At 43.2% G+C, this 14,150-nt stretch overlaps 1 protein-coding gene across 1 annotated transcript; it reads left to right on the forward strand.

Annotated features, from left to right (window-relative positions):
* The first annotated feature begins 387 nt into the window (after nucleotides 1-387).
* On the forward strand, nucleotides 388-3,562 carry LOC130457054 (transcription initiation factor TFIID subunit 4-like). Its single transcript, XM_056815133.1, has 2 exons — nucleotides 388-1,357; nucleotides 1,929-3,562. The coding sequence occupies exon 1, from the start codon at nucleotides 388-390 to the stop codon at nucleotides 1,303-1,305; it is 918 nt and encodes a 305-aa protein (XP_056671111.1). The 3' UTR covers nucleotides 1,306-1,357; nucleotides 1,929-3,562.
* The last annotated feature ends 10,588 nt before the right edge of the window (nucleotides 3,563-14,150 follow it).

Genomic DNA, 14,150 nt, shown 5'->3' on the forward strand with positions numbered 1-14,150 from the left:
AATGGTCCAGAACTACAAGGGACTGGGCAGAAGGTTTATGCCAAGAGCCCTGGGAGGTGGGTTTGGGAGATGGGATAGAGCGGGGGGCTGGGAGGGGATAAGGAGGGACCAGAGAGAGACACCTGGGGGAAGGGGGGCAAGCTGAAAGGGAAGGATGGAGAAGGGGGGGCAAGTCGAGACCGGGAAGGGGAGGGTGGAGTGGGCGCCGGATGAAAGATCAGGGTTGGGGCTAGAAGGCGATTGAAGGGGTCATTAGGGCAGAGACTGAAGGAGATGGGGGCCCGCTCGGGAAAGGGGGGGGCCAGGAGGAGACACGGCAAGAGCTAGCGGGCTCCGTGGGAGGGGGGCAGCTGACAGGTGGGGGCGGCCTAAGGGGGACGGCGGGGCATGGGGGAGGAGTGGACCGAAGAGTCATGGGGAGTCGGGGGTCCGGGGGTCGGGCGCCGCTTGGCTGCCCAGGCCGGCCCGGCCCCGCGGCCTCGCGTGAGCGCGCGCCCCAGTCCGCACCCCAACTTCCCGGGCGGCCCCGCGGCGGGGCAGCACACTTACCGGGAGTGCGGAGAGCTCATCCTTTCTGCCGAGGGCCGGGCGGCCGGACTCCTGGGGCCCTCCCCGGCCGCCGCGACCTCTCAGGCCGGCCCGGCCCGGCTCAGGATCAGGCTGCGGGGCGAGCTCTGGCAGGCGCGGACGCGGACGGGTGCGGGTGCGGCCGTCGCGGCGCAGTGCCTCCAAACCGTCGGCTCCCGCTCCTCTCGTCGTTTCTCCGGTCCGCTCCTTCCCTCCCTCCCTCCCTCCCTGCCCGCTCGGCGCGAAGCGGTGGCTGTGGCGGTGGTGGCGGCGGCGGCGGTGGTGGCGGCGGTAGCGGCGGCGGCGAATTCCAATCAGTGCAGCCGCGGTCCAGACGAAGCTTGGGACGGAGGGGGAGGGGGGGAGGTGCTGGAGACGCTGGGGGGGGGCCCGCCGCGGAGAGGGGGTGGGGCGTCAAGGAGGCGGGACCTCCTCCGGGCTCCGCACGCACGCATGCACGCACGCATCCCCACGCTCCTGCGTAGACCCCGCCCCGCCCCTCCCATCCGGGGAGTCGAAAGAAGCCGAGCACCGGCGGAGTCTCCCGAAGGGTCTCAGAGAGCTCCCTTCCCCGCCCTCCCACGTCCCTGGGGAGGCTCTGCCCGCGTGCACTGGATCCTCGCGCCAAGAGCCTACCAGCACAACCGGACACACAGAAGGCTCTCAATCAGTGCGCGTTGGCTAGCCGCTGTGGCCCCCGCCCCGCTTCTCCGGACCTTCAGTGGCCATTTCACCTAAAGAGCCAGACGGAACTCGAACTCGCCGGGAATGTGGCTGCTATATCTGCACGGTGAGAGGGTATTCCCACCTCAACGAGATCCTGGCTACATCTAAGCACCAACAGATGCACGAGGGAAATGTTACACATAGAAATAACCAGAAGAGCCTCGAATCCAAAGTTTGATCCAAAAACCCCTCCTGGTCCCGCATGATTGTCTCCATTTACCCCGTATCTCCCTTGTTTGTAAATAGCCTGTTACATCCCTCCCCCAACAGACAGCTCCTTCCATAGGGGTCAGCTGGCGAGCCCCGACTGATTCCCTTCTAGCACCCCACAACGAGGTGACTCCCCTCTCAGGACAGGATTCCCCACCCCAACTCCTGCCTTGGCATCCTGGTCCTGGATGGAGCCCGTGTCCTTTCCCGGGGATTCCAGGCTCGTTGTATTCCTTGTCATCCACCCCCGACCCCATCTGCTCAAAAGGTGGTTAAAAACACAATTTAAGGGGTTTCCCTCCTAAGCTAAAGCACACACAAATCGTTAACTCCAACACCCAGGACACCCTCAGAATCTCTAAAAGATAAATACTTTCATTTGACCATTCCCACCTCGTTTGATCTCGTCCTTTCTTGCCCATTAGGAAGAAATGAAAAAGGAAAGCGATGGAGGAACCACCATTCAGCCCAACCCCGGTCCAGCTGGTCAGCTTCCAGTCCCCCCAGCATTTAGGACTGGGGCAAGTTTTACTATTTCCCACCCAAAAACAGACAACCTCCGCTTGTGTCCCTCACTGTCCCTCCCTCCCAAGGAGTCCACAACCTCCCAAAACCGTCCCTTATTAAAGGATTAAGGCAATAGGATTCCATCCTATTTGCCATCTCTTCCAGAACCACTTGCCTCCACCAGGCTCTGGATCCAATACAAGATAGCTTTTGTAGCTTTAAAACTGAAGGGCATCTTACAGGTCAGTCCGTGGAATCTCCCCTATTGACAAACGAGGAAACTGAGGCCAAGAGTTAAATGACTTGCAGGAATTCTCCTTTTTGGCCTGAGTTTAAATCCTGCTGACTAGTGATCCTAGGCAAGTCACTTAACCTCCTCTTGCCTCGGTTTCCTTATCTGTAAAACAGGGATAATAGCACCTACACTTCAGGGTTCTTGTTCTTTTTTGCAAACTTAAAAAGATTCTCTAAAAACTGGCTATTATTGTTATTATTATTTTTACTCATTCGAGAGTTCTGAAAAATATTCCACCTTCCTTTATTCTTCTTATTTTGAGCTACTATAAGTTACACAATAGGTTGGTGGAAAGAGTTGACTTTTACTCCTTGTAGAATTCCCTAAATCTCTAGTCGGGTTTCTATCCCTTTAAGCCCTGTCCTTAAGAGACTAGCCGCAAGGCCACTTTCCATTGTAAGGTTTATTTCCTTTTGCTGAGTAAAAGAGAAGGCCTTTGACCTTGATTGCGGAACCATCCAGGACTGATAGGAAGCTGTTAACCCAATTTATTGGTGCTTTTCATTTGAATCCACATAGATCTAATCTGACCTCATTTTTTTTTAAATCCTTACCTGTCAGATTATGTGTAAAATCAAGTAAAGCTGAAAGAATTCATCTCCCAATGAAAACTGGCTTGCAATTGTTCCCAGAATGGGAGCTCCCTCTGCCCCAAAAGAATTGCAAGAAGCTGAGGGAGGGTTTGAACTTGGTATAGTCACACAGCTAGTAAAGGTGGGAATGGAACTCAGCTCTTCTTCCTATCTCCCACTCCTCCAATGACTCTAATAAAAATAAATTGATACTTTTCTTCCTGAATGACAATCAAACAAGACAGCTAGCCTTTCCAGCCCAAGCCACTCTCTCAGTTGTCTCTCTAGCAGGGCTCCCTACAATGAGAAATTGTTGGCTAACCAGGTGACTCATTAGCAGTAAATTGGGGCATTGTTTGTATGCTTCTAGATGTGATTAAAGTCAGGTAGGGATAAATAAACCCTGAATTCCAAAGGGGTGGGGAAAAAAAAGAAACTACCGCATAGCTTGATGGGTAGACTTGTAGCCTGGGAATAATAGGCTGAGACTGTTTATTTTCTGTCCCTAACTCTACTCCTAACTCATTTCTGGGATCTGTCAAGTAAGTTCACCTCTCTGATCTCAGTTCCTTCTTTTGTAAACTGTAAATAATTACTACTCACTTCTATTTAAGTGGCATTGTACAATTACTCCGTTAAAAATCTATGTAGAAGTAGTCTGCTTGCAGTGGGGGAGAAGAAAAGCTATAGGAACCGATTTCCTCTCAATGTGACTTGAAAGATTCTCTTCTCAAAGAGACTGTTCCAGATTCATAAATTAAACCTTTTCATTTTTTTAAGAGGCAGCATTCAGATTACTCAGTGGGAGGACAAATACTGAGGCTAAAGTTTAAATACTTCGCCATATGATAAGAAAACAGTATGAGAAAAAGCCAGTGATATTGGGAAAGATTGACTGCAAAAGGTTGGGAAAGATTGACTGCAAAAGGAAAAGGGGATGATATTGGGAAAGATTGACTGCAAAAGGAAAAGGGGATGATATTGGGAAAGATTGACTGCAGAAGGAAAAGGGGATGATACTGGGAAAGATTGACTGCAGAAGGAAAAGGGGATGATATTGGGAAAGATTGACTGCAGAAGGAAAAGGGGATGATATTGGGAAAGGTTGACTGCAGAAGGAAAAGGGGATGATATTGGGAAAGGTTGATTGCAGAAGGAAAAGGGGATGATATTGGGAAAGATTGACTGCAGAAGGAAAAGGGAATGATATTGGGAAAGATTGACTGCAGAAGGAAAAGGGGATGATATTGGGAAAGATTGACTGCAAAAGGAAAAGGGGATGATATTGGGAAAGATTGACTGCAGAAGGAAAAGGGGATGATATTGGGAAAGGTTGACTGCAGAAGGAAAAGGGGATGATATTGGGAAAGATTGACTGCAGAAGGAAAAGGGGATGATATTGGGAAAGATTGCAGAAGGAAAAGGGGATGATATTGGGAAAGATTGACTGCAGAAGGAAAAGGGGATGATATTGGGAAAGGTTGACTGCAGAAGGAAAAGGGGATGATATTGGGAAAGGTTGATTGCAGAAGGAAAAGGGGATGATATTGGGAAAGATTGACTGCAGAAGGAAAAGGGAATGATATTGGGAAAGATTGACTGCAGAAGGAAAAGGGGATGATATTGGGAAAGATTGACTGCAAAAGGAAAAGGGGATGATATTGGGAAAGATTGACTGCAGAAGGAAAAGGGGATGATATTAGGAAAGGTTGACTGCAGAAGGAAAAGGGGATGATATTGGGAAAGATTGACTGCAGAAGGAAAAGGGGATGATATTGGGAAAGATTGCAGAAGGAAAAGGGGATGATATTGGGAAAGATTGACTGCAGAAGGAAAAGGGGATGATATTGGGAAAGGTTGACTGCAGAAGGAAAAAGGGATGATATTGGGAAAGATTGACTGCAAAAGGAAAAGGGGATGATATTGGGAAAGATTGACTGCAAAAGGAAAGGGGGATGATATTGGGAAAGATTGACTGCAGAAGGAAAAGGGGATGATATTGGGAAAGATTGACTGCAAAAGGAAAAGGGGATGAGCTGGATAGTCAGTGTCAAGAAAGAAAAGATGAGCCTGGATAGAAGATTGAAGGACTTAAAATACTATGGTCCATAGGGTCACGAAGACTAACATACAACTAAGTAAATGAACAGCAACGACATGGACTTGAAATCTGGAAGATTTCTGTTCAAAGCCCACCTCGAATACTTTGGATCTGTGCCACCTTGGGCAAGTCACTTAACCCCACCTAAAATTAGGGGACCAGATGGCCTTTTAGGTACATCGAAGCTCTAAAACTATGAATCTAGAATATATTATATTACATATCATATAATATATTATATAATTATAATAATTCTATATATTCTAGAATACATAATAGAATTAAGATAATTCTATAATTTTCAGGGGGAAACTACATCACTTAATTTTTCACCTTAATAAAATGTTGGATACCCAATAGTTTTCTTACTTAATGCATTGATTGATTAGGTCTTAATCACTTCTCCCCTGACCAAAGAAATAGCCCTCGACCCCAGTCTCCTGAATCTATATGCCACATAGCTATTAAAGGTTTACTCTTAAGAATGCAGATGGAAGCATATGACTTATCACTTGTTTATTTGGGTATAAGATTTATGGCTTCGATGTTATAAGATTATTCAATTACAAAAATGAATAATATGAAAACATGTTCTGCAAGATAATACATGTATAACCCAGATTGAATTGATTGTCAGCTCTGGGAAGAAGGAGGGAAGAAGGGAGGGAGACAATTAGGGTCATATAACTTTAGAAAACTCATATAGAAATTTGTTATTAAAATAAAAAAAAATTTAAAGACATACTCTTAAAGCACAGGTGGGGGAAGCTTCAATAGGCTTCCCTTGTTTCTAGGATAAAATACAAACTCCGCTTCTCCAATTGGCTCCCATGTTTTTTTCCAGACCTATTTTATATTACTCTTCACCCATTCTGGCCTACCTGCTGCTCCCAAAGCCTGTTTGCACACTCTGGAATATTCTCCCTCCTCAAACCTGCTTTTTACAATCTAGCTTCCTTCAAGGCCTTGCTCCTGTGCCTCTTACATGAAGCCTTTCCTGATTCTTCTCCCCATTGCCCAGTTAGGAATAGTACTTCCTCCCCACCCCTCCTCCACTTTAGAAAATATTTTGCATTTACTCCCTATTTTTATTTACTTATCTACCTACCAGTAGACTATAAACTCCCAGCCAGTTTCACTTTTGTACTTCCAGTGCCTAATAGAATATTGTTTGTTATATTGAACTGAATTAATATGTCAGACCCTTTGTAAAGACTTCATCTTCTTTTTTATTATTCTTTTCTTGCCTGGGTTGCTGCTCCAGGATTCTTTTGTTCTCTGGTTTCCCATTCCCTTGGTTTTTCTTTCTTTTTTTTTTTAAACCCTTACCTTCCTTCTTAGAATCAGTATATTGGTTCCAAGACAGAAGAGTGGTAAGGGCTAGACAAGAGGGGTAAATGACTTGCCCAGGGTCACCCAGCTAGGATGTGTCTGAGGTCAAATCTGAACCCAGAACCTCTGCCTCTAAGCCTAGTTCTCAAGCCACTGAACCATCTAGTTGCCCTCTCTTTGTTTTCCCACATTTAAACACACACACACACACACACACACACACACACACTCACTCCTCCCTTATTTCCTCAGTCTCCCATTTTTGTCCTGAATTTTTATTTCTTGCCTTCTCCAATTTTCAGTTCTCAGTTTTCCATCAGGACTATTAGTCAAGGCTAAAGGTAAAGCTGAAAATAAGCTCTTCATTTCCAGTTTCTAGCCTGAGACTCCTTGAGGAATGAGATTCTTTAAATCAATAAAGATTTGTCCCTCTGCTTAAACATCAAGTTCCTGACATACTACTTTGTCTTAATTAAAGGGGAAGGATGAACTTGTGCCCCAGGGCTTTCGAGGCTAATTGGGAGAGGAGGTGTTGAGCTGCCATGAGCAAGGTGTCCTGGGTAAGCCTTGGATAAAGCTTGGAAAAGACCTTGCCAGAGTGTACCACCTGGAGCCTGGTTTAGGTATCGGGGCACAAAGAACTTTATTTTTTTTTTACAATTCTCAATCTTAATAACAGATTTCTCTATAAATTTTCCAAACGTATCACAAAGAACTTTTAAAAAAACCACAAGAAAGAATCTATCCAGCTACAAAACTCCAGCTAGAAGGCAAACAAATCATGTTCAGGTCCCTGTTTTCCGGCTAGTATCTCTGGTGTAGACACTAGAGGGAATTTGAGACGTCAGACTTGAAGCTATCGTCTCTTTGACAGCATCTCTATCAAAGTGTCTCTTTTTTAAGACTTGGAGGATTATATTTAACGGGTCCTTTTGATCCTGAAAAACCTCCCTATTGGTGAAGAAGGACCACCTGCCATCCAGGTGTCTCTCTCACACACACACACACACACACACACACACACACACACACACACACACACACACGTCAGTTAAGCAACCACTAACAGAGAGGCTGGTTACAGTGTTTTCTTTGTGGTTCCTGGCATGTGTGTGCACGTTAACCTGTCTCTCTGGTTTGCCTGCCCACTTGGGCAAGCTGATCTGACCAGCGGCACTGGGAGACAGCTAAGCACCCGGGATCTGGCTTTGGAACCCAAGGGCACCACCAGACCTAAAGCTAGCCTTCTCTGATCCGGTGACATCTCTTTAAATGCACATTCCTAGTGTGAGCGTGCGGTGGGATGCCTTTTACCTGTGGTGCTTTGCTGATGGAAAGATGTAGCTATTTTAAACCTTGCTGGGATGCTCAAGAAGCATTCCTGAGGTTGGTTGTTTTTAGCATCTTGTAGGATCAAACGTCTACCATGAATTCCTCCCTTTGGTCCTAGGGAAGATGGAATTGTTTCCTCCAGGTACCTCTTCATAGGATCTCCCAGAATTTGGAGTCAAAGAATCTCTTCCTGGAATCAGAGCTGCCTCTTTAGGGATTGTGTGAATTTGATTAAGTCTCTTAAACTCTCCAAACCTGTTTCCTCCTCTGTAAACTGAGGAAGCAGGAGGTGGATGCCCTCTAGGACTCCAGGGATGTGAGTTCAATAACCTTCCTGCCAAAGTCTGTTCTCTTTCCCCTTGTAAAGATTTTACAGGACAAGAGGCAAAGCGCAGTGTTTGTGGGTGTATCTCTGTTTGGATGGCTTCTTGAGGATGAATGAAAAGCTCTCCCAAGGGGAGGGTCATTCTGCTGAAGGAAAGTAAAGATGGCACTGCAGTTGAGGAGAAGGAACGATGGCCAATCGCCCTGCCAGATTAGTCCTTGTAAAGAGCCCTGAATTTGGAGATTTAGAGCACGGAGAAGCAAATGCTTGAAAGCTCTGCTGACTCACTCCTTCTGGGGCCTTGAGGAAGTCTCCTCGACGCTTAGGGACTCAGTTTCCCCATCTGTAAAATGAAGGGGTTAAACTAGATGGTCTTTAAACTCCCTCCCAGCTCTAGATCAGTGAGTGTGCAGTTCTTGGATGTTGTCAGATGTTTTCTCCCATGAACTCTTGCCTAGGCATGTTTCCCTCATTGCCTTGGCTAGTTGATTTTTTTAACCTAAGTACAGGGATCTAATAGGTGGAAAGCTATAAATATAGATATGTATGTATGTATATGTGTGTGCATAATTATTATATAATTAGTATTATTACATTTTAAAATTAATTAATATTATATAATAATTTATTAAATATGTAAGAACAAATATATAATAAATCTCTGTACCTAGGCTCAAAAAATCCTGTGTTCTATATGTTTATGTACACATATGCATATACATATCGCATATCAATTATATATTATCTCATATATAGATTTGCCTCTATTAAAATGGTCTCCCAGTGCCTCAGCGTGACCCTGGGTTCTCGAAAGCTCTGCCAGCAAAGTACAAAGTCTAACAGATCCTGCCAGCCGAGGAAGGCTTCAGAGCTCGTCCTGGTAACAAGCCTCTTATATGAGAACCAGCCCAGCATTGCTCAGAAACGCCCTCCAGCAGGGGAGCCACCAGGAAATTAATTTCTTCAGCCATAGCAATTCACAAAGACCATGTCTCCAACTTTTCTAATGACACCCTTCTATCGTGCATCCCCAAACATATGATTTATTTATAAATTATACAGTGCACTGCTGAAGATGAACGTTAAGCAGGATACAATAAAGATGAAATAAAGAATATTTTATCATTTCTTATTTATTATTATTCAATAATATTATTTATTGTTATTTAATTATTTAATAATGCTATGAACAAAGTAGCAGCAGTATTATACAGAAGGATTTATGAATGACAGCTCTTCTTAGCAATACAGCGATCCAAGACAATCTTCAGAGATTCATGATGAAAAATGCCTTCCACCTCCAGAGAAAGAACCAAAGGAATCTGAAAAATACTCTATTCCACTTTATTTCTTCATTTTTCTTTTGTTTGTTCGAGTTCTCTTTCATAAAATGGCTCATATGGAAAAATGTTTTACGCTATTTTTTTAAACCCTTACTTTCCCTCTCAGAATCAATACTCTATATTGGTTTTGAAGCTGAAGAGTGGTAAGGGCTAGGCAATGGAGGTTAAGTGACTTGCCCAGGGTCACACAGCTAGGAAATGTCTGAGGTCAGATTTTAACCAGAACCTCCCACCTCTAGGCTTGGCTTTCAATCCACTGAGCCATCCAGCTGCCCCCTGTTTTACACCATTACATATGTAAAACCTATATTAGATTGCTTGTCATCTCAGGAAGGAGGGAGAGAAAGGGGAGGGAGAAAGGGAAAGAGAATTTGGCTCAAATTTAGAAAAATGAAGGTTAAAGATGTTTTTATGTAATTGAGGAACAAAATAAAAGATTATTAAAAAATCATGCTAAGAAAAACCATTTTGCTCTCACTAAACATTACTACTAATAATGCCAATAATCTCTACTTCACAGAATTGTTGTGAATACAATCTGTGATGTTTTTAAGGCAAGTGCAATCATTAAGGTGCAGTGTGGCAGGTATTATTATTAATTTAACATCCTTCAATATCTTTAAACTCTTTGTATGCCCTGGGGAGGTGGGACAGGCTTGTAAATAATAATTATTCTTTAATAATTAGTTATTTAGGGGGCAGCTGGGTAGCTCAGTGGATTGAGAGCCAGGCCTAGAGACAGGAGGTCCTAGGTTCAAATCTGGCCTCAGACACTTCCCAGCTGTGTGACCCTGGGCAAGTCACTTGACCCCCATTGCCTAGCTTGTAAATAATAATTATTCTTTAATAATTATTTATTTAGGGGGCAGCTGGGTAGCTCAGTGGATTGAGAGCCAGGCCTAGAGACAGGAGGTCCTAGGTTCAAATCTGGCCTCAGACACTTCCCAGCTGTGTGACCCTGGGCAAGTCACTTGACCCCCATTGCCTAGGCCTTACCACTCTTCTGCCTTGGAGCCAATACACAGTATTGACTCCAAGACGGAAGGTAAGGGTTTAAAATAATAATAATAATAATAATAATTAGTTATTTAGTTCCTTTGACCAATGTGGCCAATCTGGCAGGTGAATTTCTTATTTTAAAAACCCTTCTAATGAAGGATACACAAGACAACAATCTATCTATAGATAGATTCTATATAGAAAAGTTTTCTAAATAGAATCCTCTTTGTTTACATGGTTCTGCTTAATAATGGTTTCATATCTTAATTTCCTTTGTGTGTTTAGATATTTTAATCTTGTTTTTGTAGGAGTGAAACTGCAAGAAAGTCAGTTGGGCTGGGCCATAAGGAGCGTGAATTAATCAATCATTCAACGGGTATTTATAAAAGACTTAATAAGTACTAAGCACTGGGCTCAACATTCAAGTACAAAGACTGAACCAATCTCTTCTTTCAGGGAAATAGTGTATGATAAGAATGGAAAGATAGGTGGGAGGCAGATGCTGCTAACTTCAGGAGTTTATATTTGATCCTTGAGCCCAGAATGTGCCCATGGACTGCTTGATCGACTTTAGGAAATTACTTTGGCTTGTTTGTTTATGAGGGATTGGAGCTGGCTAAGACTTGAAGCAGGGAGACCAGTGAGAAGGCCATTGTGGTCATCTGGGAGAAAGGGGAAGAGATCCTGAGCTAGCTGTGGGAATAAAGAAAAATGAATAGACAGGAGAAATGTTGAAGAGAGGGAGATGATGAGAATTGGCAACTGCTTGGATGTGTGGGATAAATTTTTTGGATCCTAATCCTATCATTTAATATATTAACTCTCCCTTCCAGTTCTAGGTCATCCTAACATTTTTATTTTCTTGTATCCTCCTGATTTCCTTAAACAAACAAACAAAAACCTTACCTTCCATCTTAGAATCTATACTGTATCTTGGTTCCAAGGCACAAGAGCAATAATGGTTGGGCAACAGAGATTAAGTGACTTGCCCAAGATCACACAGCTAGGAAGTATCTGAGGCCAGGCTTGAACCCAGGACCTCCCAATTATAGGTTTGCCTTTCAATCCACTGAGTCCCCTCCCTACACCCCTCCCCTGACCCATCCCACCCCTGATTTTTTTGTGTGTGTGTCAAAGCTGAAATAACACAATCCCAAGTATTTAGTGTGAGTTTTAAAATTAATATTCAATATCTCAGTATTATATTTTAGAAGTGTTATTAATAATAACTAGGGCAAAAGAACTGCCTGAATTCAGCCAGGGCACAGGTCCAAAAAAGAGAGAGAGGAAGGAGTTACAGCCACTTAAATATAGTCCCACAAAACTTGGGGACACAGGAAAAGGGAATTTGGGGAAATGCTAAGGGACTGCTGGGGGATGAAGTCCAAAGGCTCAAAAAAAAATTTATACATCCCCCTGTGATCCTATTGGGAAACCAGTTTCCCCAAAAGGATCATGGAAACAATCAACTTAAAGATTGCAATAATTTGTTTTTTTAATATTTTAAAAGTTTTAAAATATAAAATTGTTTTTTAAAATTTACATTAGTTTGTTGATGATGTGGGCCTTTAATCAGTCAGTAAAAAGCAGTAGATTCCAAGTTTCAGAAATATTAAAAAACAAAAAAAAACTTGGCTTCCATCTTGGTTTCACGTAAGAATTCTGGAGTAACTAACAATTTCTAGATAGGAGTTTTGAATTTTCCCTTGATTGGTGTTAGGGAACCGCCTGAAGCCAAAATAAGACACTGTGATGTTGGTAAGGATGACAGAGGAAGAAGCGCCTTGGCTCAGCAGTGTTGTGTGATCGACTGCTAGATTTACTTTTTCATTCAGAAGCCCAACACAACCAGGCTGACCAGCAACAGGGCTGTGTTCAATTAGTCAGTCATTCAGGCTTTCCGAAAAGGGTCTTTACTAATGGCAAAGTACTGTGCTGGGAGATCTGGGGAATCACAAAGATAAATAAGCCTGTAAACCAGCTTTTAAGGAATTTATAGTCTCGTAGGGGAGATAAGGCAGGTTCACAAGTAATATATCTCAGCATGGCTAATTGTTTTTTATCTGGAGCTGGTTCCCTTCATCAACTAATTAATCAAATCGTATTTATTAAGCACCTATTAAGGGACAAATATTATGCCACATGCTGAGGCAACAAGGTCAAAAATGGAAATCCCAGCCTCCCAGACACTTCCTTGCTGTGTGACCCTGGGTAAATCACTTAACCCCAATTGCCTAGCTCTTACTCCTCTTCTGTCTTAGAACTGATAAGCAGAAGGTAGGGGTTTTAAAAATAGGCTTCTTCTTCCCTCTCCTTCTTTCTATCCCCTGGCAATCCATCTTCACAGGTAGCCTCTGTCAGGACTTAATATTCTAAGCAAAGAAAAATGTCTTCTTTTATCCTAAAATCCAGGAAATTACTGCAAAGAAGTTCTTATTCTAATAAGGAAGGCAACAAGTACCCATGTAAGTCTATGCAATAGACATTTTAAAACAAACACAGAGAAAGTAAACTACAAAGGCGTTGGGACAGGAGGGGGCTAGCCACTGGGAACATCAGGAAAGACTATGCAGAACATGGGTCCTGAGTTGCCTCTTAAAAGAAGAAAAGGGCTCAGTGAGGCCAGGGTAAAGAAGCAGAACATTTCTGGCACATAGGATGGCCAGAACAAAATTGTGTTAATGTGATTCATGATTTTTCGAGAGAAATATTACTAGTCAGTTGATGATAGACTGGGAGAAAAATGCAGTTGACCGCAATGTATGTTTATTAGAACAAGTCTAGCCCCTTTCCCAAATGTGGAATGGAAATGTTTACTGTAAAGAAGACATGGTTTAGAATCTGAGGACCTGAGTTCAAATTCTGACTCTGATATTTTCTGTCTGTGGACAAGGCACATTATCATCTCTCTGAGGCTCAGTTTCCTCATTGGGCAAATAAGAGGGTTGGACTGCCCGAAGGTCCCTTCCAGCTCCAAATTCTATGATCCCAAAATACAGGATGAGCAGTCAATCAAACCTTTCATTTTATTTGATCTCTGTCACTACCATTCCTTTAACCACTAAAGTCTTTTTGAAGATATGCTCACAACCTTTATTTTATTTTCAAGCGTTTTACTTTGTTTTCAACTCACAATTCACAACCCCCATCTTTTTCATGTGATTTTATGTCCATCTGTTAGCTTTGTAGTAAGTGTAATTTGAAATATGCTACTGCTAGGCCCTCTTCCTTCTCACATTTTTTCTATGTATTTCTCTTAAGATTCTTGAATTCCTCTGAGGAGTCCTGATGGCTAGCTTCAAATATTTTAAGAGTGATCATATGGATAAGGAAATAGCCTTGTTTGGCCTCAATCAGGCACCATGGATGGAAGCAAGTTGTGAAAAGAATAGAGACTTTGAGAGGTAATGAGTTCCCTGTCTTTGAAGTTTTTCAAGCAAAGGCTGGGGAGACCATTGGTCAGAAACTACAGCAATTGTGTATCTTTGATATAAATGTTGGACTTGATGGCCGCTTGAGATTTCTTTCAACTCTTAAATTTTGTGATTCTGTGGTTTTAGTCCCAGTGTTGTCACTGATGGTGCTAAAATGTCTGTGAAGCCTGAGTCACCATCAGTATCAGAAGAATCAATATGGCAGGGAATGCAGTAGTAACAGGAAAACATGGCAGGTCATGAGAATACAGATCAAGCTCTGAAAGGGACCTCAGAGGCCATCAAGTTCAACCTCCTCATTTTATAGATGATAAAACTGAGGTCCACAGTGGCTAAGTGACTTGACCAAGGTCACAAAGGTAGCATCAGAGATAAGTCAAGAGGTAAGATTCTGACATCAAAAATCC

The sequence above is a fragment of the Monodelphis domestica genome, chromosome 1, assembly GCF_027887165.1.
Source record: "Monodelphis domestica isolate mMonDom1 chromosome 1, mMonDom1.pri, whole genome shotgun sequence".
Taxonomy (NCBI): Eukaryota; Metazoa; Chordata; class Mammalia; order Didelphimorphia; family Didelphidae; genus Monodelphis; species Monodelphis domestica.